Genomic DNA, 24,348 nt, shown 5'->3' with positions numbered 1-24,348 from the left:
TTGTGCTCTGCTGAATCTGAGGATGGGAGAGTCGTTTAAAGTTACGAGCTCGCAGGTTGCCGTCAGAGACAAGGCCAGAGCAACCGCTCTATATCTCATCAGGGAGTGACTTTTAACAGATGATGGCTGTAAAGTGTAAAGGCTGCCAGAGGAGTATTTCAAGTGAAGAAAACAGGCCATTTTCCACTCAGGATGACTGGAGTGCCTCAAAGTGGCTTTTGTTTCTCAGCTCTTACAGATGGAACAAAACGGGGCACAGCTGGGACTCTTCTTAGGCACAACTAATCCTTAAACTATTTATCTTTTCTTACGCTTCTTGTTCATTTATGGAGGTTATATTGCTCTATTGGCATCGGCTCACCCAAAAAGGACAAAAAAGGGACAGTGGGAAATTTCCAGTTAACATCACCACAAATTAAACCGACTCTAATTTAAAGCTGAGGCTTCAGGTCTAATTTGCTGCTCATGTGCGAAAAATGCAATTTCCAGCAGCATGAGTTCCCTCTTCCCCGCTGCTTAAACCTTGCTCAATAAAAACAGTAGTTTGAATAAAAGAAACCCTAATTAGTGCCTGCTGACTGTGCACTTGTGTTCCAATCAGCTCGCTAGAAGTGGGATAATTAGTGCTTGGCCAGAGTGTCCAACCCCCCATATTCCTCCCTGGCAACGAACCTACCTGCACATCTGAGACGTGATATGCTCCAAGCCACCAGCAGTCACCAAGTTTAATGTTCCTCATTAACCTTCCTTTGATGCTTGTAGCTCATCAAATAATCCAGGTTACAGGTTAAGGTGGAAATGCTAATCATCTTGGTAGAAGATATAATCAGTAGCTTTTAACTGATCCTACCAGCAAGACACCCATTTTATCAGCTGTTCAAGGGCCAACTTAATAGATTTATACCTGTTAATACATCATTTAAAGCAGTGCCATGTCAGGATAATGGGCTTGATCTTTTTATGTTGAAGATTGCTCCCAGATGCCATTATTTAAAGCTTTCTTTTATGTATAGACTTTTTTTTTTATGTCGATACCGCTTTCTCCGTTTATAAGATAAAAATGACAAGTTAACAAATGTTACACAAGTGTCAAATATAACAAAAAAGAAAGTTATCAACTAATCCAACTAAACATAACAAATGGCAAATGGAGGGAGCAGCAATACATGCGCCTTACAGGATGAAAAGACATGGCTTCTGAATGCACTAATGAATCGGCAAATACATGGTTTAAAAAAAACCTGCAAATATCGGCCAAAAATATCGGTCATCCTGTTTATCCATCTATCTCTAGTGTAATAATATATACAAATTAGAATATTAACAAACAAGAAAATCAATGTTTTAAGTCTAAATTTAGTAGGCCATTTCAGATCTGTTATCTTTTTGAGATTTTCCAGATCTGCTTTAAGTAGACACTTTTACTAACTAATTAGGGCATACCAATGCAGTTAATATCAAAGCTAACAATAAGCTACCTTGAAGGAAGACCAATTGTCAGGTTCTGTCAGAGTAGACAGGAGTGACTGTGTAGAAATGGTTTCAGCCTAGAGCGAAGAGCATAAGGTAAGCTGTTCAAAAGTACAGAATAGGAGCTGCTCTCTGAAGAGCTGGGTCTTTAAGAGTTTCTTAAATTCTGTTGCTCAGTCAGTTAAACATGAAAAGAATCCGGATAGTCTTGAGCACAGTGTTTGCCATCCAGCAACCCATTGACAAGTGAAATGATGTCATGACATAAGCCTTTGTGAGATAATTTAGATAGTTGGAAGCACTTTGTGGGCTAAAATCAGTTAGACGATATTGGCAGCTAAGGGAAGCCAGTATAACACTGTGGGTGTTGTGTTCTTTCAGGCTGATTGGAGACGAGACAATCTGCCACATTCAGGGCCACCTGCACAGGCTGTAAGACCAGTTATGTCGTGGGTTAGGAAGTGAGATCTCCTAAAACACTGCACTAGGACCTGGGTAACATGCGGGGTTAGGTCCTGCCTCGAGCAACAGAGTCTACTTGAGCTTCATGTGTCAGCTCTATGTTGGCAGCCATGTTTCTTTCTACCTTTAATGGAGCACGAGGGATTGACTTCCTATGAAGTTTCCATTACCTACAAAACCGCTTAGTACTGATAGATGTGCCCAGCATCCATCTGATCAAAGAAACATGTTTACCAGCATGATGTGATGAAGATATAATAACATTCTTGGTTGTTTAACAGCTTTAAATGCCTTTAAATAGTCTGCATGAGGATAATGATATAGCTTGAAAACCAGGACACAGTGCTTAATGCTGTGTGCATTGGAAAAAAAAAAAAACAACAGGGATGAATGGTGTGATTAGTTTTTAGCCACTTTGGCTCCCCAAGTGTGATTTGAACATGCTCAAAGTGAAATGTCTGCTAACAACAGATAAGGAATATTGATTGATTGTCTGAAAATTGTCCAAGCAACCAATAAAGGCCTGCAAGGTTTGCTACTCTATTTGTAATAATGTAATGGAAATTGTGTATCTCCTTGTGCACTTTTATTCACAATTGCTCTAAGAGGGCAGATCTTTGCTTTGAAGAATGCTGCAATAGAAAGAGCCTGAGACATTATTCACCAAAGGCTCTATGGACTAATGGTCTGTCGGAAGCTAAGAGGTGATGATAACCTTAGCGTCATTGGCAAACTGTTTTCGTAGTTAGGCCCACAGGAAGTCTATTAGCTGACTTTATAGGCACAACAGAGGAATTTAGCAATTATTGCCTCCAGATAATCGCCTCAAATGTAGATATAATGGGATGTGGAGCTCAAAGTGTATGGATGGGGTTTTGTTCCAAGGAAAAAAAACATTTTGCAAATTGAAATATGATACATCCACAATTGTAGGTTTGAAAACATATTAATTAGAAAAAGGTTTTGAGAGTAACTTTGATTTTGTTTTTAAAATTCTTTTTTCAAATTTAACTTTTTATTCAAACTTCTGTTTTTGAGATTGACTTTTAAGAATTGCATTCTTTTCTAATCTCACATCACATCATCTTCAATTATGGGGGCTGGAGTGAGAAATGAAGATGCGGTTCTATTGGTCTGCATACTTTAGCACATTTTTTATTGGTCAATTTGCTCTCCTAAAGTAAGCGTTTGTATTGGGCTTAAAGGGATAAGAATGTGATCTATGAAAATCAATTTGAAAAGAGTGCAATTCTGACACTCGGCTTAAAAAAACAATAATTAAAAATTTTTTTTTTATTTGAAAAGGTAAAATTTTCCATTACAAAATTAGTTTTAACAATTAACAATTTAACATTTCATTTTTATTACTCAAAAACTTACATTTCTATTTACAAAACGTGTTCTTTACTTGCAACAATATTGGAAGAAGCTTCACTCCATAAAAGCTCTCTCTTTCAGATGTTTCAGAGGAAGTCACATGCTCTCATCAGGTCAAAAGACATCCTGCAACTTGAAGAGAAATATCAAGACGTTTCTCATGCCACCATTAGCAATACAAATTTTATATTTTTTCTTGCAGCAGATCATGTTTCTCTCCTCCTCCTCACTTACAACCCTTCATTCTGCAGCACACGAGACGGCGGGAGGTGTTCTCACCATGAGGGCTGTGTCAGAATCCCTGACGGCGGCTGTATTTTCCAGTAAAATCAGCCCCGTATTTATTCAGTCTGTTCCTGTCACAACCAGACATCATTTCCAACGAGGTCATTAATCATTGCTTGTGTTTGACAGGCGAAACCTATCCTCAGCACGCCTGTGCGCTCGTATGGAAGTGTTCATTTCTCTGTGTTCGCTTAGCCTGGCATTTATTCAGTGACAGTCTGACACTGGACCTCGATGATGGCGGGGTGTCAGGCTCCAGCTCCTTGGCCCAGACCCCTGCATTAATGAAGCTGCCATCAGTGGGCTGAACACTTTGTTTCAGAGGGAGCCCCCCCCATGCGTGTGTACGTCTGTGTGCCGCCTCATACCAGCCCCCGCACATCACTGCCCATTGTTTCCTGTTCACAAATAAAGCAGGAATTAATTAGCCAGTTGGCACAACTCCTGTTGCCCCTTCAGTCACTTCAGCTCTCTGCCTCCTCCCCCCTAGGCCAACCTGCTTTGAGACTGAGCATTAGCACCACAAGAAACCACAGGTTTCTTCTTTATTCTGCACCAAAGTAAGCTAAAGAGTTAGCTTGACCAGATCATCCATCACTCTAAGACATTTTTAACAAAGATCTGATGGTCAGATTGCATAAGGAAGGTCACTAAGGTTCAAAAACTTAGTTTTTGAAAGACAAACAGGCCCACAGCATCACAGGTCCTCACTCTACTTACCAGAACACCAGTTCAGTATCCAGCAAATTCCTCTTAGTTTCTAGAGGATGTCCAACGTTTTTTATGGAGTGTTGGTAACCCCCAAGATGCTAACAGTGAGCTTTGTTTCTGGCTAAAAGAAACAGCCCTGATTCCTACATTTCATTTATAGAATTCCTAGAAAATTGAAATTACTTAGAGATTAAATGTAAAAGTAAAGAAAAAATGATCAATGATTATTCCTTTTTATTTATATTTTTTCCCAATTTATCAATAATTGTGTGATGATTGTGTGATTTTGGTAAAGGAAATTATTCATTCCATTTAGATTTTCCACGCTGACATTTAATCAATTCAAAGCACAGAATTTTGAAGTATTTTCCATCTGGAATTACAGTAGTACAAAATTATGAAAATTGCTGTAGGGCATTTTTACACCTATTTATTAGCTGTAAATATGTAGTCCATCTGTTTCTCTGTAGGTTAATAATTGACAGGTTGTTACAGAGGCAAAGTGGTGCATAGGCTGCATAAATACAGGATTTTAGTTCCAGCAAACTCAAAAGATTGAGTAGTAAACAGAAAAATGAAACTAATACACAAACATGAAAAACAAATGTAGGGGAAACAAATGCTAAAAACTGCAATCACAATAAATAGAGAGATGCACAGTTAAAACATGCTGCAAATACATAAATGATGCCAACACAGAACAGAGGCAAGGGAAAATGCTGCAATTAGCGATACCTGCTGCACTTAGCAAAAACAAACTGCAGGTTAAGAAAAGCAGCAAACTAGATCTGCATGATGGAAGCCTTCCAGACCACTAGGGGGTGTAACTATTATTAAATTATAACCATTAGTTAAGGCATATATTTGATTCTAAGAAAGATTAAGTGTAAAATTTATTTTAAAAACCTTACCGTTCCTTTCTCCCTCTAGATTTCCTCTGGAAAGTATCATGTTTATGTTTTTGCTAAGGCTCTGGTCCAAAGGTATTACTTATGTAATGTTTTTTGTTCTGGTCCCATATGAGTTAATGACCCCTAGTTGACTTCTGCTATGCAGCACTAGTTTGCAGCTTTTCTTAACTTGTATTTTTTTATTTTTTTTTTTTTGCTAATTACAGCATTTTCCTTTTGATTGTTTCTTCGTTAACATAATTTATGTGTTTGCAGCATGTTTTCTCTTTTCTTTTTTCTATGCAGCATTTTTTTCTTTGCATGTGATTTTGGATTTTTGTGTCTTTAGGACCTTTTGAATTTGCTTTGAAATCCCTTTATTATTTTACAGCATTTGCACCCCTTGGCACTAAAATCTGTTTGGATAAAAAAAAAAAGGAGAAACCTATGAGATTAAATGGATTATTTCGACACATGAACCAAGCCTTTTTGTGGAGGTTATGAACAACCTCACACCCTCCCACATTCTCAAACGGGTAATCATGTTGACATTGTCACTTTGGCATTGTTAAATTTAGTCGCAGTGCTTAGCAGGTGTAGCAGAAGCCTGCGAGCTGAGTCCTAGGAGGTGTTCCTGCACATCAGAGACGCTGCTTCTGTGTCTGATTAGTTGTCTGCTGTCATGGAGGGCTGCTCCCTGCGTCTCTCTTTCACTCTGTGTGCTTTTTTTTTTTTTATTTCTCCCTGTTCCAGCCACAGGGGACCATTACTGCCTCCTCTTATTCTTTGTTTGGTTTGTGATTCAGCCACTACATCTCAGCCCACCCTCAGCACTTATTCTTGGCCTGAATGTGTCAATTAGGGCCAGTAATAGCTTTTGACCTAAAAGTCAGTAACCACTGTACTTAACTGGATTTCACTGCATTTCTTTTTTTTTGGGGGGCGGGGGGCTTGAATGTGTCAGCTCTAATATTCCTGCTGAGTACATGAAACATCATTCTCTTTATCTAATCACCATACCATCGGAGTTCTTAGTTTTTTTCTGATTCATCTTTCTCCAAGATCATCAAATTTCAACAGATTTCAGTTTTTGTGTCACAATAACCTTACAGTCATACACCTTGAGCTTCCCTGTGATAGAACCACAAACTATGATGTAATTTAATTGTGCTTTATGTGATACACTAACACAAGGCAGTGCAAATGCATGGAGAGGAAGGAGAATCCTGTAGGATAATGGTGTAGGGATGTTTTTCTCTCAGAATGACAGGGAAGCAGGTTATAGCTTATATGATAAATCATTTAAAACGTTTGGGTTTTGGTTCTGTACAACTGAACTGGATTAAATTGTCTGTTTTGCCTGGCTTTGCTCTTTTTTTTTCTTCTCACCCTCCTAACTCCATCTGTCCTGTTCTCCTCCAGGGGACACCATACAAAGGATGAGATCCGCTCCGTTTCCAACCCCTGCAGAATTGGACGCATATGCTAAGAAGGTTGCCAACAACCCCCTCACCATCAAGATCTTTCCCAACAGCGTCAAAGTCCCCCAGCGTAACCACGTTCGCCGTACGGTCAACGGGCTGGATACGTCGGGCCAGCGCTACAGCCCTTACCCCCCCTCTCAGGCCAACGCCAAGACGGGACTCCTCGCCATCGTTAAGGTCCCCACAGTCAAAGGTATCCTGAAAGATTTTGATGGTAGTCGGGTTCGCTTGCACTCGGAAGTGAGTATGAATCCTACCACTGGACCCTACCAAGTGGCTTCAACCAGCACTTTAAACCACCACCCACCTCTGCCCACCCTGCCCCTCCCCCAGCACAGCTTAACCCACCAACAGCAGGACCTGCCTCAGACTTTACATCTACCCCTTTCTCAACAGCAGGCTCACACTCAGAGTCTTAGACACCCTCCTCCTCTGGCCCTACACCCTCAGGGGCCGATCAGACTCCAGACTCTGTCTCAGCACCCGGCCCTCGGCCACCCGCAGGGGCCCCCTGCAGTCATGCTTCAACAACAGCCTCCACATGGGCTGCAGGGGACCAGAAAGCTGCCAGATGGCGACGTGCCACCTAACGTTACCGTCTCTACCTCAACCATTCCACTCTCGATGGCCGCCGGTTTGCACCAGGCCCGTCAGGCTGACCTGAGCACCATTGTGCATCAGCTCAACCAGTTCTGCCAAGGGAGGGTCCAGGGCCCCGGAGCTAGCTCCATGTGTGAGGGCCAGATCGCCAACCCCAGTCCCATCGGTCGCAACCTGCTTATCAGTGCATGCTCCAGGGTTTCCATGCACAGTAACCCCGCCACCCCCGGCTTTCCACCACCCAACTGCATTATCGCCCCCCAAGAAAAAGCCACAGCTCCGATGGGAGCCCACCCCCCATCCAGTGTGGCTGGTATGAACCACTTGCCTTCCAACCACGCTGATCCAAAGCATCAGCAGCACATGCAGCAGCATATTCACCCCCAACAGAATCAGCTCCAACATGCCACCCAGCAGCAGCAGCAGAAGATGCGCTCCTGGAACCCCCATCAGCTGGCTCATGTCCCCCACATTCAGAACGGCTTGACGCACCTCTGCAAACAGCCTTCTAGGGACCCATCCTTCCATTTTAAAGGCATGGGGTACCCTGCAGAAGTGTTGGGGGGTCAGCCGTACTCACTGAAGCCTCCAGTGGACAGGCCCACGCCTTCCCCGCCCGTCAACAGCAGCAGCATGCCCGGTCCTATGGCCCACTACACTAACGGTCACTACTTCCAGTCCCACATCTGGAGCAGCAGCATCCTTCCCACACCCAACAGTGACAGCTCTGGGTCTCAGGATGTAGCCATGTCATTCCACAATGCAGGCCCAGGAGGGTGTACCACGCTGGACTGTGGGCCCCCTGGGGCTCCCCATTACAGGCTCCCAACGAGCTCCACCATGTCCTCAGCCGGCCAGACTAATCTGATGCAAACGGCAGATTACTTGGGTGGGGACTTCCAGACGCCCTACTTCCGCGATCAGAATCTCGGGTTGATGGGCAAGATGCACAGGCCCCCTCTGAGCAGGGTAGGTCCAGAGGTTGGAGACGGCAGAACCGCTCTCATCCAGCACCCAGGGTACAGATAAGCTATGGCCTTGTCTCCACAACCATTATCAAGCCCTTTTGTTTAGTCTTAAGAAACGAAACACAAGAATAAAACTCAACAGATAACTTAAAGGACAACAAGTATTAAGAGGGTAAAATAATATATTTAATGCAGAACAATATTTTTTTTTGTCATTCTTTTGTTTCATCTTGCAAGTGATCAATTGCTGGATTTAGTTCATGCTTTTACCTGCAGCCCAGGTACCCTGTTTCTGAAAGTGTGTGTAAACATAGTCCTCTCTGCTTCTTCCTCCATCATAACACTGAATATCTGTGCCTGGATTTGAACAGAGTCTGTCTTCTCTCTTCTTCAGATCCCCAATGAGACTTTTCTTATGCATGTAAGACAAAATTGAAAGTTATCCCTCATAGGAAAAAAAAAAAAGCGACATTACCTGATATTTTTTCTTTTTTTTTTTTTTGGCTGGAACTGGTTAAGACATTCACTTCGGTGGTGATTTTAAAATTAAGTACAATCACTTTCATGCAGTAATAAAAAGAGAAGATAAAGAGACAGATGGGGAAGGGGCTATAAAAAAAAAACACATAAAGAGGCTTTTTTTCTTTTTTTAATGTTGTGCATAGTAGGACTACTACAGATAAATTCCTTTCAGGCTGTAAATGAAACATTTAATCAGGTTGTTTGTACGTTTTAAAGACAAAACTGGAGCAAATATGACAAAAAAAAAAAATCAATGCTTCTTTCTGCTTATGATGCTGCAGTGAATTCAGGTATTTAGAAGAATTAGCCTTGTTACTATTCATATTTAGTGACAAGATATATAAACATTAAGGGCAGATAAACACGGAAACCCTCCTCTACCTTAAAATGGCCAAAGTCAGGTTGATGAAGACACACCAGTGTGAAACTGTGCCATCACATCTCTTTCCACTTTTCAGATTAGTTTTCCTTTTTATTTTTTAACCAAATGTATTACTTGAATGTTGAGTTCTTCATTTTGCAGGTATTGAAAGGGATCCGTCTGCTTTGTGGAGACTGAAGAAGTTTGTTGTTTTAATGTGACGAAGAATCTAAAGCCAAGGCGGAGCTTCTAACCCCGACGGGGTTTAAAAACCCACTGAGTTGCTACTGATGCTGATGTGAAGTCTGCTCCAATAGACCAAATTGATCACTTGCAAGATCGAGGGAAACGAACCCCTCCTGGGTTTCGGGTTTTAACGTGAAAAACAGCAAATGCATTGTTTATTTTCTTGTACACTGGCTTACCTACTAGACTACTGTAACTTTTAATGATTGTGTGTGACTGCTGCTTGCTGACGCGGGCGCAGATAAGTGAGCATTGAGGTTTGTGTGTGAGTGTGTATGTGTGTATAATAACACAATGACACCTATGTTTTGTTCACCTAACTCCCTAACAGCCCTTAAAAAGCCTTAAGTGTTTGGTCCTTGGACTTTCCTTTGACAATGAGCATGGTTTTAATAAAACAAAACCCAAATAAAGAGAAAGAGGAGGAAAAGGACATACAGAAACAGCAATTTTTACTTTTTTTTGCCTTTTATTTGAATGAAGTTTTTTTCATTAAGAGCAATTCCTTAGAGATTCCTTATGGTTGAAAAGTGAGAAAAAGGAGGAATATTTTGTAATGATATATTTTTAGTAATGTGTAGTTACTGAGCTGTAACTTTTTTTCTAGTTTCAAAGCTTCAGTTTGCAGTTGTGACTATTTATGACTATTGATTTGCTTGTTATTTAAATTTTGTTTTTCCTCTTTGTTTCTTGTACTATTGCTGTGAAATGGAAGAAGGTCCACGAGCCTTTCTTTTGTGTCATTCTGTACGACAGATAAGAGGCAAGAGCGTGAGAGTTGTGCTACTCTTTTTGTAATATTGTAATAATAAAATAAAGTTCTAATTTATGCTTTGAAATGCGTCCAAACTCAGTCATTAGTGATGCTTTGCTTCACCTGGAACCATTTTGAATCTATTTAAAAACTGGTTTTGATTTTTGTTTTGGGTGATTTTGGATCAGACTAAGTAGAAAAAGCTGCTTTTTCAAGTGTGGCGTGATTCTTCAGCTAGAGGAGCAAATCTAAATAGAACGTTGCTTTAAGTGAATAGATTGGTGATAAAAGAATCCTCTCAACCCTTTTTACTTCACCTGAATTCAAAACAATGATTGAAACATGGACACAGCTCCGTGTACCTCTAGGATAGGGATATCAGAACTGGTTTGTGAATTAAAAAAAAAAAAAAAAACAGGTTAATGCTGAGCTTTTGCCAGTGACCCACACCAAAACCCAATTTATGGGCTAATCCATGGCTGGAAGCCTTACTAGTCTGAATAGTCTACAACATTTCCAATTCTTCTTGTGATCAAATAAACAGTTTATGATTTAGCCAAATATTACCCAATTCAATAAGCAATTACAAAGTATTGATAATATGTGTATTTCTTCCATTTTCAGTGCACCTAAAAAGAGAACTGTTTAAATACATTTCTAAAAGCCATATTACCTTAAATTAACATGAAAGTGAGAGGAAACTTTGACTAAAACTGTACAGCCAAACAAGTAACTCATTGCCTCCAAAAGGCTAAAGCACATACAATTTGTAACGGTGTCAGCCTGTGCCGAAGGTGGCGATTGCTGCCCCGATTGCTGTGCTTTCATGCCCTTTCTCTAGGCCTGCTTCTGCCTCATCGCCAGAGGAAGTGGAGTAGACGAAGCAAGCTGTGAAACCTGCAGGGCTGATCTGGCTGCAGTAGATTTAGCTTGTCTGGCTGTGATGAAAATGGGACCTGTATAAAGGGCACGCAGCGGGAGGTGCAGGATCAGCACCTTGGTGATCAGGATAACTCCATGATGGATTTTTAGCTATGCCAGAGGCGCTGGAAGGTTGCGGCCTCGCTGTAAAGGATATGCACCCAGCAGCTCACTTATACGGCTTGTTAATATCACAAATCTTAATTAAAATTGCAGTATTTTTTTAAGGGATTAATTAACACTTTTTACAGCATACGTAACACCTACGTTGCAACACACTTTTACATGTCAGTCACTGAGTGTTTTGTAGTTCCTAATGATATTACTTAAATGTTTCCTTATATATTGCATTTTCATTGCAGAAAACAGTACAGTTTAGTTGGAGACATCCTTCCAAGCTTTTTGTCTCTTAAATAGAACACTGCGTTGGAGTCCTTGTTTATATCATGCAGGCTGAACAGCCATGGAAAAAACCCTCAGGGGTTCTTCAGCCGTTTAGGACCCTCATCTCATTGGACTGAGACGGCATCGTCCTCCTCCTGCTTTCCATGAAAAGGCCTCTCCAGCTACTCCCTGTGGAGAAAGGAGAAGACGTTACAGGATTTGAATCTGTTAAGTCTTGAAAAATCAAACTGCTCTTTGTTTTTGAACCTCTGTCAAATCCACGTGTAGGGTTTTCATGCTGGTCGAACTCCTCTGAAAATCCTGGATCCTCGCTGATGTTGATCAAGTTAGTGTTCCACTTGTTCCAGTTCATACTCTCGACCCTAAGAATACAGGAGAAATGCACTTTTAAATCAATGTCTACTTTATGACACCTCAGATGGTTTTTATTGGAAGAAAAAAAAAAAATCTATTAATCAATCAGCCCTGATCACACAGCTGTGTTTTCTGTTTATCTTACCTGGGACCTTTTTTCTCCTGACTGATTCGTTCTTGCTGAGGTTTCCCTTTTTTTCTAGCAACCGAGATTAGTCAGCAGTGTGAATCAGTTCATGTGCAAATGGCTTTTCCCTCACAGACTAATACATTCCCATAGATTAAACTGTGACAGGAGTCCAACTATTGTGTACAAAAGCAAAAACTCAACATGCAAGACAGATGGTGAGCAATCTAATAATGAACCATTGAAATGTTGGACCCAAAATGTTCACCAGGTTAGAGGAGAGACTATAATCCTCATCATTCTACAAAGACCACCATTAATAAAGCTGATCAGATTGAAATGAAGCTTTTTTAGTGGATTAAAAGACATGGAATAGCAATGCTATGTAATAAACTTTATGTAATAATTAATTTAGTTCATATTCAATTTTTAAATGTTAAATGCTTAGCTAAATTGGATTTTTTTTTTCTATCAGACTAAATGAAATGGTAAATTGTAAATGGCCTGTACTGGTAGAGCTGGCAAAATTAATCAAGAACTTTTCAAACGGAAATCTATAAGTCTATATTTCACAGCACTCTGTTCAAACAGCTAAAATGAACATTAAGAGGCAGACCTGAAACACCTTCGCCGATCTTCTCCAAGAGCTGTGAAAAGCTTCTTCTCCACCCCAGAGCGAAAACACCCCTTTAGACAGCAGGGTAGCCTTTTCTCCATGTCCAAGATGGTGCCAGCCCTCTGGAGACGATCACAGCAACTTATTTAAACCTCACTCCCTTTAATAAATAATGCCAGGGACAGCATTTGCTCACCTGCAGGTTCCAAAGGCTTTTGCTCTCCTTGGTGATGTTTTCCACAGTGCGGTTCATGAGGGCTATGAGCATGTTGAGCAGCAGGATGTAGGTGAGAATGATGTAGCCAATAAGCAGGATGTAGAAGACCTCCATGTACTTGTAATCATTGGTAAAGTCGATATCTCCCATCCCTATGGTGAACTTGAAGAGCTCCAGGGTGGTGTATGAGAAGTTTCTATAGGTGGGTTTGACACACTCTGAATTAGGTGCAATGGTTCCAAAAAGTCCTCTTGCTGTCGCTGGCTGCTCTGGCTCTACCAGCAGTGTTACCACAGCTAGAACAGGAAACACAATGTTGCTTTAATATTGTATTTAAACAGTCCTGGTTTCTAATATGAAAATACAGTTTTTCTGTAATGCAAAGCTGGGGTGGAGGTACTAAAAATCCTGGAGTGGTTAACTCTAAATTAGTTTGAGCCAAGATAAAATACCTGCTGAGAATCCAAAGAGATAAACGAGGTAAACAAAAAGAAAGTGCAGGATATCACTGAGGATCATCTGCAAAGAAAACAGAAGTTAGAAGGCCTTAGAACAAAGTGTCCTCTGGGATGCTGACTGCAGCTGAGTGGAACCCTACCTTCTGTATCATGACGCTGTAGACGCCCATGTGTCTGTCGCCCCTGGAGTAGTAGAGCACGTTCATCCAGCTGAGAGCTATACATATCACCAGGAAGCCCAGGTATTCATCCCTGTCCGCCACATATAGAACGGTGGAGATCAGGAAAAGGAGCCCCTGCGTAAAACTGTGAACAACGTGGATGTTAGACTGACCCAGAGGGACCCATGTTAACCTGTATTAACTCCACTTTAAATATATTTATTCCCAGTAAACGTTTTTCACATTCGCTGTTATAAAAAACTATTGAATATATTCTATGGGTTTTTTATTCAATTCAAAAAATGCATCTGTTGTCCAGGTGAACACTGAGGTATGTATGCTCCTCCATCACCTCCACTTTTTTTTACATGATGGTAGTAGCATTGAACTTATGCCTTTTTTGTTTTTTTCCTGAAATCTACAACTTTCTCTATTGTTTTTCTCATCCAGGATCAGATGGTTGTTTCCACAGCATGCGGTGGTTCACCAGCTTCCTGTACTCAGCCTCTTGTCCATCTCTAATGCACCCAGGAGAGTCCTCTGAGTGTTTCTTCAGATGACAGGACAGTCTTGTATTGAAGGTATACATAGTGAAATGAAATGGTGGAATGTAGTTCCCCCATGGTGCTTCTGTGCTGCTGACTACTTGATGTCACAGTTGACCCTTTAGCCTCAAGAACTGATCTGGTTGACAGGTAGTCTTTGATCCGGGTGTTTGCTGAGGACTCCACCGCAGTCTTCTGGAGTTGATGAAGAACTTTGTCCTTACAGTGATGCTGGTGAAGATTCTCAGTCATCCAGGTCAAAGTCATTCCAAAAAAGTAAAAAAAAAAAGAATCCACTGGACTTTGTTTCCAAGGTTGAAGACGTTTCGCTTCCGAGCCAAGAAGCTTTTTCAATTCAAAATGTCGGAAATAGCGTTGAGCTCGAGGCTTTATAGTGTGGACCAAAAACAAAGCCTTGTTTTGGTTTAGAAAACATGCAAATTGAACCGGACGAATAATCCGCCCTTAGGAATGTGGGTCGATTGGCTTCTTTGTTAGCCTGTAATATGTGATACCTGTCTATGTCTCTGAAAGGGGTGTTAAAGGGAATTGTTGGCCTTGCTAAACAGGCAAGGTGTTCTGTTTCCTCTGTAAGGGGTAAGGGGTTGTGATGATAGCGAGAAGGAATCAACTCAATTGCTGCATTGTAGGTTTTTGAAAGCTGAAATCCACACCCTCTGTTTAAGGTTGGTTTTCCTTTCTTGACATAGATGGCTTCCTTCAAGCCCCTCTCAAACCACCTATCTTCTTTGTCCAAAATGTGAACATTCTTGTCCTCCAAAGAATGTCCTTTGTCCATAAGGTGTAGATGTACTGCAGAGTCTTGTCCCGAGGAGGTCGCTCTTCTGTATTGGGCCATGCGTCTGTGGAGAGGTTGTTTGGTTTCTCCAATATAAAGATCACAGTATTCTTCACTGCAGTGAACTGCATACACCACTCTGCTCATATTTGGTCTGGGGGTTTTGTCCTTAGGGTGCACTAGTCTCTGTCTCAGGGTCTTGTTTGGTTTGAAATGTACTGGGATTTTGTGTTTGGAGAAAATCCTTTTGAGTTTTTCAGAGACTCCAGAAACACATGAGATGACGATCATCACAACCCCCAGGTGTTCTGTTACAGTGGACAGAACACTTTGGTGTCAAAACAATTAGTATGGTGAACTCCCTGGTTAAATAACATGGAAGAAAACTCACTGTCAATAGTTTGAAATTTGAGCTGTGGAGATGAAACGTCACAGTAACAATCCTGAGTTTTCAAACTCCCTTTAAATCTCTGTCTACTTGTTTGGTCAGAAAGCCTGGCAGAAAGACTTTAAAGACAAGGATATAATCTTGCTCCCATGTTTCAGTAAAACACATAACACTTCATTCCCAATAACCTGGCTCAGTCCTTGTTAGGACTTGGAGTTCTTCTTACTAAAGGTCACACATTGCTCATAATGATTGACAGAAGAGATGGCTTGAATTTTCACCTCCTCTGTTTTCTCCTTCATCCTGCTCTGCAACCCCTGCCCTCCTTTTCATCTCAACTGGGTATTATAGCTGACATATTATTTCAGGATTTGAGAGAATAATGGGCTGCTTCCTGGTGTAAAAAAACAACTTTTAGTAGTCCCTATGGTTACACATCATAACAAAAATCAACGGTGAAAAATCTAAGACCAAAGTTAAACATCATCAGACAAAAACTTTGATCCACAAATGGAGGAACTGAGGAACTAGTTGAGCTACTCTAAAGTGTAGCCATCTTGAGCAGTGCAGTTCTAGAAAATTATGCAATAAAATATTACCATTTACTGTAAGATCATGTTTAGATAGCATTTTAGATTTTTCAAAACCTCTTTTGTAATTGAATATTTAAAAACTGGCATGCCTGTTACCCAGCTTTTTTGTATCCTAATACCACAGAATAAAGCTTAATAAACTCCTAAAAGTTGCTGAGTTATTAGAATGAGTTAACAATGGACATTTTATGTATCTTGATAGCACTATTTTATTTGGTAAACATTTTGTAATACATATTTCTTTTTCTTTCAACTTCATAAATGCCAATATGAGAAAATGTGACTGGGTTAGGTAGAAAATCCCAATAGATTCCTCTAAATACTATTGAATTTCAGTGTTCTATGACAACTGTTTAGCATATCTGTTATGAAGAATTATCTGAGAAAAATCGACTTACAATAGAATCTCATAATATCCATCAATCAGCAGTGTCTGCATCTTTGGCCTCTTCCTCGTCATGTCCAAGATCTGAAGGGGTTAAGAGATCATTAAAATATTCACTGAACCTAAACCTCCACAAGATGGCGATATAAACCACAGGATAAAAAACAGCTCACATACCCCAGTGACAAAAAAATAACAATTTGCTAATAATGTCACCAGCTGGCCTGAAGCATACAGGACGCTCCATGTTTTGTCCACTTTAAACCAACCCTGCAGGAGACAGAGGAGACATCAGGACAAGCTTTGCTCCGGTCTGTTAAACAGCGTGTAACTATTTACCCTTAACTCCTGCCACTTTCTTTTGTTGTAGGCTACAACAGTAAAGATGGACAGGTACACAAGGTAGAACAGGAAGTTGAATAAAAAAAATCCAGCTCCAAACTTCTTCCACTTATCCTCCAGCAGGCAGCTAAGTGGTTCTGTCTCCAGCATCGCGTGACGGTTCTGTGAAGATATACAATATCATGGCTTATTGTGCAGATTCAGTTTTTTCCCAATGTGCCAGCAGAGCTGGAACTCACAGGAATGTCACTGCCGTAGATTATAATTTCCAAGACAGAGTTTTTCTCGAATGAATCCACAGAGGACAGGTCATACAGGGAACTGTGGACAGGTCCGTAAACCCACTCTGTGAATTTACGGGATAAGTGCTTGAACTGATTCTCATGAAATTCTCTTTGTAGAATGTAAGAAAAAATCTGCAGACAAACAAAGAGGAAGTAAGAAAACCCACCAGTGAGAGTGCAGATTCACTAAATACCAAACAGATTATAATCCTCTCAGACCTGGAACCTCCAACCAAAAAATCTCATCTTTAAAAAACCAAACTCTAAATGTTTATTTACCTGATTTCTGCCCAACTTGGCAGCCAGTTTGAGAGGTGTTAGACCTTTCTCGTTCTCTTTCTCCTCCAGCTTTATCTTAGGATGCAGTCGGGCATTGTTCTTTAGGATACGGTCATAAATGGCCGTTATAAATTCTGTGTTCTCCTTTGTGTTATCAGCCACAAACACCAGAGCATGCAGCACTGTGTTGCCGTGAGAGTCAGTCATCTTAGCATCCGCTTGTAGATACTCATTCTCCATGAGGTAGTCCACTATGTCGGGTTGGTTGGTGCAGGCTGCTAGAGACAATGGCAGCTCACCTAAATGAAATGATCATACAAAAAACATCTGAAATTAATTTTAAAAGCAGAAAATCACCAGATTTAATTTACTTTTGATTTTTTCCTATACACACAAGCTCAAGCAACGAATGTAAATATGGCTACACTTTTTTGAGGTAAACCCTTTGCTAAGCAAGTTCAGGGTCTATCATATATCTGCCATAGTTTAAAGTCGACTGGATACCTGACTTTAAAGCATAGTTAACAAATATACAATATAACTAAGGTAAGGGCTTTGAGTAGGTCTTGCCTAAACTATTTTTTGATGTCTTTTTGGGGTTGTTTTGGTTTAAGACCCACTTTTCTGTCTTAGGTATCTGGTCCAAATTGCCACATTCAGATGAAAGGGAAGTGGTCGGGATGACCATTAACTTTAAACTACTGGAAAACCAGCGTCACTGTGGCTAAATTTACATCACCATTGAGTGAAAGGCTTCTTGACCAGCTAATACATGCCTTTACCTAAAAGCAGGGGTCTCCAACTCTGATCCTCAAGATGTACTGTCCTGCAGGTTTTCGATGCTTCCCTGCTCTAACACATCTAAAAACATATGAATGGTTAGTTACCGGGCCTTTGCCGAACTGGATGACATGCTGAAGAGGTAATTCAGTCTTTTGAGAAGCAATGCGTCTAAAATCTACAGGATAGTAGATCTTTAGGATAAGGTTTAAACCTGCTTAAAGCATGGCTTCCAACCCTTCTTGGAATGAGCCACCATCTAATCTAAACGAGGTCTCCCCATTCTAATAACACACTGATTGACTGTCCTGCCAGGATGATGCCAGAAGCTTTCCTGATTTAGATTTTTAATTATCTAGATTGTAGCCAAACCCTGTTTTATGCCAACAATTTTACATAAAGTGGAAAGTAAGGAGTTTTATATGAGGAAGAAACACAAATTTACCAAAGTAGAAGTTGGGTCCATCATGTGGCTGAAAGAACTTCCCACATGCTTTAGCATGAACATCTGCACCTTTGCTGACCAGTAGTTTCACATAGTTAATACTCCTTCTCTCAATGGCTATATGAAGAGCAGTCTGACCTATGAGAACCCAGGGAAAATGTATGGTTATTGTTTTTTGTTGCAAACAAAAATGAAAGTAATAACATATCATTTGCTACTGTTATTAAAATAGCACAACATTGAAAGAGAAAGCAGACTGGCAAATTTAAGCTTTCGTTCAGAGGGAAATTGACCTTTATAGTAGCTACTGGTGTAGGCTGCATTCACAAACTCTTTAATGTCACCAATCCTCTCTGAAATGTCGATCAGCACGTCTATGGTTTGGTTTTTGCCATCTTTGAGGTGCAGTAGAGCCTTCATCAGGGCGGTTTTTCCATATGACTGATCTGTAGATGCAACCGTTAGATGGGGGAATCAGAACTCAGATCTCCTTTGATCAGTTTGGGACACCTGCTGCATCATAGCTGCTCTCTCACTTACACAAAGAGTCAGAGAGTTTCTTCATGCTCTGATGCAAGTACTCGTACAGGCCGTCCAGTTTCCCAGGGTCCCTGCTGGCCACTGCTTCAAATAATCTCTCGATGGTAAAAGTGGAGCTATCCCTCTTTTGCTCTGGTGGCTCACCTCGAATCCCTCTGGAAACAAAAGGTGTTGCATATTGCAGGGTTTACTGTGAGTCAAACAGCCTATTAGTCTATTTTAATCAGCAGTGTGTGGTTTGATAGCACACAGAACCTGTTGTAATTTAATTGTAAAAAATGGCATAAATCAGTTTATGTCTCAGTGCAGAGACTCACTTGTCAAAGTTGAGATTGAATCGGATTGCAGGCTTGAGTGGTTCCATTTCTTCTTGGTAATCAGTGTCCATTGGGGCCTTGGGCTCCTCTTTGTCCATACCTAAAGCAGAAGCTAAACCATCCTTCTTTGGTGCCTTCTGCCTTGATCTTTCTTCCTTTGTTCTGTCATCAGTCTCCAGATGGAAGTCCGACATCGGTGACTTCCTCATCTTTACCTGTAATGCTGCCAGTCTACAATAAAACATAATATGTGTTTATCATTCAGTGATTCTCAAAGAGGGCACCTGAACAAGTGAACAAACAACTCTTTAGTATCATCAAACAGGTTATAATGTTATTTTTATTTACTTGGCCTATGTAGTTTAATTCAAATTTTGTTCTAGAATTTCCATAAAGTACAAATCCAGGTTAGTTAGCCATGGCCTGCCTGAATCATTGGTAATTAGAGGTACGGCTTGTCTTGTGGTTGAGGTGCCACGAGGGGGTGGGGGCAGTGATTGCTTAGCTCGGGTCCAAACTAGCAGAAATAAAAAGTACTAAGATTATTCTTCTTATAATGTTATTAGTAGTTATAGCATTTATATAATGTTGTTATTTATATTATTAGATATGTAAATTAGAACCCTACCGATTAACTGACGGGCCGATTTATGAGGCCGATTTTAGCATCTGAATCATTAATCGACATCAGCCAAAATGTGGCCGATATAAAAATTCTATTGCGTTGATTCTGCACCTCTGCCCCCCCCTGCACCGCCACTCACCGCAAACACATATGCTCACAGCTGCTGGTAGCATAAGGACAGAGTTAGAAAAAGAGGGAGAAACTTATGAAGGTAATTTAGAATTAAAACTGTTTGTACATTGTAAGTGTGAATTTAAAGTTTGAAGAGTGATATATAATTTTTTTTATTGTAGAATTAAAAAGGAAAATCACAAATACAATTTCTTTTAAACCTGTTCACATTTTAACAACAAGTACACTAATTGTGCTCTACAATTTGCACATCAAAAACCTCTTGCATTCTTAGTTTTGCTTTAAATGATCCAGGGCTTATGTTGCAAAATCATTTGTGCATTGTAAGCTTGAAGCTTTGTAATTGTATATTTTATTTGTCACAATTACAAAAAAAGGTACACCTCAAAGTACAAGTACACAAATTGTATTCTGTAATTTCTGTGAGTTGCACTCCAAAAATGTCTCCCAGAATATAACAAAATAATTGTGAAGCTTTTAATATAAGTGTTTAAATTGGTTTTGCACCAACAAAAATGAATGGAAGTCATTGTTGATGTGCAACTCACAGAACACAATTTGTGTACTTGTACTCAAGAATTTGAAAGGGTGTAACTTTTTTTTTTTATAATTATGACAGATAAAAAAAAAATCTTCAATTACAAAACACCAAACTTACAATGCACAAATAGTTTTGCAACAACAGTTTTGGATCATCAGGAGCAAAACTGAGAATTTAAGACATTTTTAATGTGCAACTTTCAGAACACAATTTGTGTACATGTACTCAAAAATTTGAAGAATTGTAACTTTTTTGTAATTGTGACATATGAAAAAAAATTACAATTACAAAACATCAAACTTACAATGCACAAATACTTTTGCAACAATAGTTTTGGATCATCAGGATCAAAACTGAGAATTTAAGACATTTTTAATTTGCAACTTACAGAACACAATTTGTGTACTTGTACTCAAGAATCTGAAGAGTTGTAACTTTTTTGTAATTATGACATATGAAAAAAAAATTACAATGACAAAACATGAAACTTACAATGCAAAAATACTTTTGCAACAATACTTCTAAACCATTAGGAACAAAAGTGGGAATGTAAGAGATTTCTAATGTGCAACTTACAGAACCTATTTGTGCACTTGTACTTAAAATTTGAACAGCTGAAAAGAAAATGTGATTTTCTTTTTTTATTCAATTACAAAACTTGTAATGTAACTCTCTCTGCAACTTCAAATTCACACTAATGCTGTGTGCAACAATGCTCCAATAGTTTTAGAAAGTGAGGAGTTTACTCCATGGTAAGCTGTGATGATGTACAGTAAAACTATATTTTAGTGCCCCATGACAACAAATCCTCGTGCAAACACACCGTTAGGGTGCATTAAGGAGAGCAGATGAGTTTTATATGTGCTAGTTTTGGAATATTACCATTTTAACTCTTTGTGAAATAAACATAATTTTAAAGGAATTTTGTTTGGGTGTTTTAAAAGATCCAGCATTTCTTCTTAAATCTAGTTCAGTGCCTTGTGTTCAGTGGAACAGAGAACTTTTTAGTTGCTTGTAAATATGACAAACTTCTATTTTTAAGGTTTTTGTGAATGAGTCTTAAAAATAAATCAGTTACAAAACATCTCCCAATTGCAGTTGTGTTATCACTTTAAGCTGTATGCGGCTGCTTGTTTTCAATTTTAAATGCTCATCTGTTAAAGTGAAATCTAATTAGCAGAATACACTAAATTATTTTATATTCATTTTACAGGCAGAGGGGAACAGTTATCTGTGGAGCCACTTCATGAATGATCTAACAGCAGTTTGATGATGCATCTGCGGTGTTAAAAGTCTGTCAGTTCGCCACCAGTCACGCAAAAAACACCCCTCATTTGAGGCAATATCTCAATCAGCACCAAAAATATTTATTATATTTATAGTCTTATGCTGATACTGCTCAAATTAAAGTTGCATATTTTAATTATGTAGGTCTATGTTTTGTTTCTTTGTCTTAAATCATATTTTTGGTTGGACTTTAGTTGGACAGTGCATATCCTGTCTATATGCATCGGTCAATATCTGATATCAACCTATTTCTGATATTGGCCAATATATTTTTTTAAAGCGCCTAATATCAACGTTCACAATCCTATATCGGTCAGGCTCTAATATAAATATTTTATATATATTTATAGATTATATCATATTACTATATCAGCACTGCTTCTAAAATAACAATTATTTTATTCTTATTATAATACTCCTTTTTTTCTTTTCCTCTTTGTTGATTCTTTGCTTATATTCCATTCACCACTAATTTTTCAATAATATCATTATGACCAATCTATGCCACACAACCGCTACTTATGTTTGTGTCCGTATGTTGCATATTTTCTTCCCTTCTTCTCTCCAAATGTTTCCAATTCCTAGTTTTCTTGTTGTAATGAACATAATATAATAAAAAAGAGACACAGTTCTATGACTGTGAGGGATTACACAGTCTTCTTCACTTGCTGTGCTTTGTAGTTTGTTTTGATTAGTTTGGATTGTTTCTGTGTATGTATATGGGTATGTATGTATATGTATATATGTATGAGTATGTATGTGTATATGTGTGTATGTATTTATGTATATGTATAGATTATGGGAGATGCTGTTTTAATGTCCATATAATTTTATTTCATTTGTATTTTTTATTTCATCTTTTTTGTTCGACCCCAGGAAGAATAGCTGTAGCTTGCTACAGCTAATGGGGATCTTAAATAAACTAAACTAAACTAAACTACTCATTCACTACAAAATTCACTAAATCTCTCCCCAGTTCCCGCCAGTGTGGATCCTGGGTTGGTTGAGTTCCATCAGAGGACATTACAGAAGCTATTGACATAAATGTGGTATACTACCCTTAAAGTTATATCTCAACCACTACTTTAGCTAAAAGACATTCCTCCAAATCTTCCTGAATGTATCACAATCAAAAAGCCATCTTACAGATAATCTAATCTCCTCTTTCAGAAGCACTTAGGAGACATTAGTTCTTTAACCCTTTGCCTCAAAGACACTTTACTCCACCACAGCCAGACTCAAAGAGCAGATCTTATTTACACTAAATGCTTTACATTAGGGGAGCTGCACGGTGGCGCAGTCTGTAGCACTATTGCCTTGAAGCAAGAAGGTCCTGGGTTCAATTCCTGTCTTTTTGTCAGGAGTTTAGATGTTCTCTGCATATGTGGGCATTGTATCTTCCATAACCCAACATGGCTGTTGGATTATTGTTGGCTCTAAATTCAGCTTAGTTGTGTAAGCATGGCTGGATGTGTTTCCCTGCAATAGACTGGTAACTTTTCCAGGATACACCCCATATTTCACCTACAGACTGCTGGAGATAAGATAGACATGAGCCTGATGAGTAGTTTATTTAAGCTCAATGCATGATTTATATATTGCATAGTTTTATTACAAATTTTTTCACTTGCTATTTTAACAGAATTTAAAAAAAGATATCTTTATATAATGTATGTATTTGCTTGCATTTTACCCTTTTTTTTACTTTAATTTAAGTAAGTTATATGTCTCAAGAGGAAAGTTTCTTTATAAAGTCATTATCAGTGGCTACAGCCGCTGACAGGAAGAGTATTTTTAAACAGGCTTTGTTGCGATGAAGTATCAAGAAACCTCCGAAATTGTATTACAGGTGCTCACAGTTATCTATCATGTTCTTTTTATTACAGGATCTGATTTTTTTACAGAAGTCTCTAAGAGCTCTAGAACAGTCCCCTAGATAGAGCAAATGTTTGTATTCTCTTGATAGGTTTCATTTTCAAGTTACATGCTTCTGATGCTGCCATCAAACACGATAGCAGGGGACTTAGAGAAGATATGTAGCACCCTGCTTCAAATTACACAACCTTCCTCAGGAACTCTGTGCTGTCACTGAAGTTATTGAAACTTCTAATACATTACTCTTAGACGGAGGGGGCAATTCTGCAATATAACAGAGACAAGTAGTACTTCAAACAGAATCAGAACAAATGCAAAAATACTAGCCCATGATATTCATTCATCATCATCATCTGTGCCTATTTCTCTGTTCAAGTCTAGCTAATCTGGTACAAATGAGTCTTTAACTCGAGGCATTATCAAGGCTTTTTTTTTCTCACAGTGGAACAATGAAACTTCTTTTGAACTCGAGAATATTCCGATGTAAGAACTTGTGGTATTTCAGACAAAAGGTTCTCAGTGTGTCAGATGGCTCCCTTTTCAAACAGATGTTGTGGGGACAATGAGTCCAGGGTAGCCATGATCTTGCCTCTCATCTTCACAAGATTCTAGACTCAGGTTTTAGAACTACCAACCAATCCAACCATATCTAAGTATGGACTCTATAGTCCAGGGTTTGGGAACCTAAGTTTGGCTTTTTGATGATTGCTTCTGGCTCGCAGATTTCGGCTTTTCAGATAAAGCTTAAAATCGATTTTCCACTGCTCGTATCCTCTTCAGGACAGCAGTTGGCTGCAGGAGC

General features: G+C 39.4%; 2 protein-coding genes across 4 annotated transcripts in view; one reads left to right on the top strand and one right to left on the bottom strand.

The window, feature by feature from the left end:
- fam222b (family with sequence similarity 222 member B) overlaps window positions 1-9,694 on the top strand; it is a 54,741-nt gene extending 45,047 nt beyond the window's left edge. For both annotated transcript variants that reach the window (XM_015385868.1, XM_015385870.1), the window contains exon 3: window positions 6,618-9,694. In XM_015385868.1, the coding sequence (XP_015241354.1) occupies window positions 6,618-8,308 (1,691 nt within the window). In that variant the 3' untranslated portion in view covers window positions 8,309-9,694. The remainder of the gene's footprint in view (window positions 1-6,617) is intronic.
- Window positions 9,695-10,393: 699 nt separating this feature from the next.
- LOC107091744 (transient receptor potential cation channel subfamily V member 1-like) overlaps window positions 10,394-24,348 on the bottom strand; it is an 18,708-nt gene continuing 4,753 nt past the window's right edge. Inside the window, exons 2-16 of one of the 2 annotated variants that reach the window (XM_015385867.1) lie at window positions 19,087-19,317; window positions 18,770-18,924; window positions 18,523-18,675; window positions 18,230-18,367; window positions 17,005-17,303; window positions 16,681-16,857; window positions 16,439-16,603; window positions 16,277-16,369; window positions 16,113-16,183; window positions 13,369-13,534; window positions 13,223-13,289; window positions 12,750-13,066; window positions 12,554-12,675; window positions 11,703-11,818; window positions 10,394-11,624 (exon numbers count right to left, since the gene is read on the bottom strand). In XM_015385867.1, the coding sequence (XP_015241353.1) occupies window positions 11,539-11,624; window positions 11,703-11,818; window positions 12,554-12,675; window positions 12,750-13,066; window positions 13,223-13,289; window positions 13,369-13,534; window positions 16,113-16,183; window positions 16,277-16,369; window positions 16,439-16,603; window positions 16,681-16,857; window positions 17,005-17,303; window positions 18,230-18,367; window positions 18,523-18,675; window positions 18,770-18,924; window positions 19,087-19,295 (2,334 nt within the window). In that variant the 5' untranslated portion in view covers window positions 19,296-19,317 and the 3' untranslated portion in view covers window positions 10,394-11,538. Of the gene's footprint in view, window positions 11,625-11,702; window positions 11,819-12,553; window positions 12,676-12,749; window positions 13,067-13,222; window positions 13,290-13,368; window positions 13,535-16,112; window positions 16,184-16,276; window positions 16,370-16,438; window positions 16,604-16,680; window positions 16,858-17,004; window positions 17,304-18,229; window positions 18,368-18,522; window positions 18,676-18,769; window positions 18,925-19,086; window positions 19,319-24,348 lie in introns of both variants that reach the window. The other variant, XM_015385866.1, reaches the window with a different exon arrangement.

Source organism: Cyprinodon variegatus, unplaced genomic scaffold (genome assembly GCF_000732505.1).
Source record: "Cyprinodon variegatus isolate N-32 unplaced genomic scaffold, C_variegatus-1.0 Scaffold350, whole genome shotgun sequence".
Taxonomy (NCBI): domain Eukaryota; kingdom Metazoa; phylum Chordata; class Actinopteri; order Cyprinodontiformes; family Cyprinodontidae; genus Cyprinodon; species Cyprinodon variegatus.
Note: the sequence above shows the minus strand (reverse complement) of the source record. Positions and strands in the feature narration are given on the sequence as shown.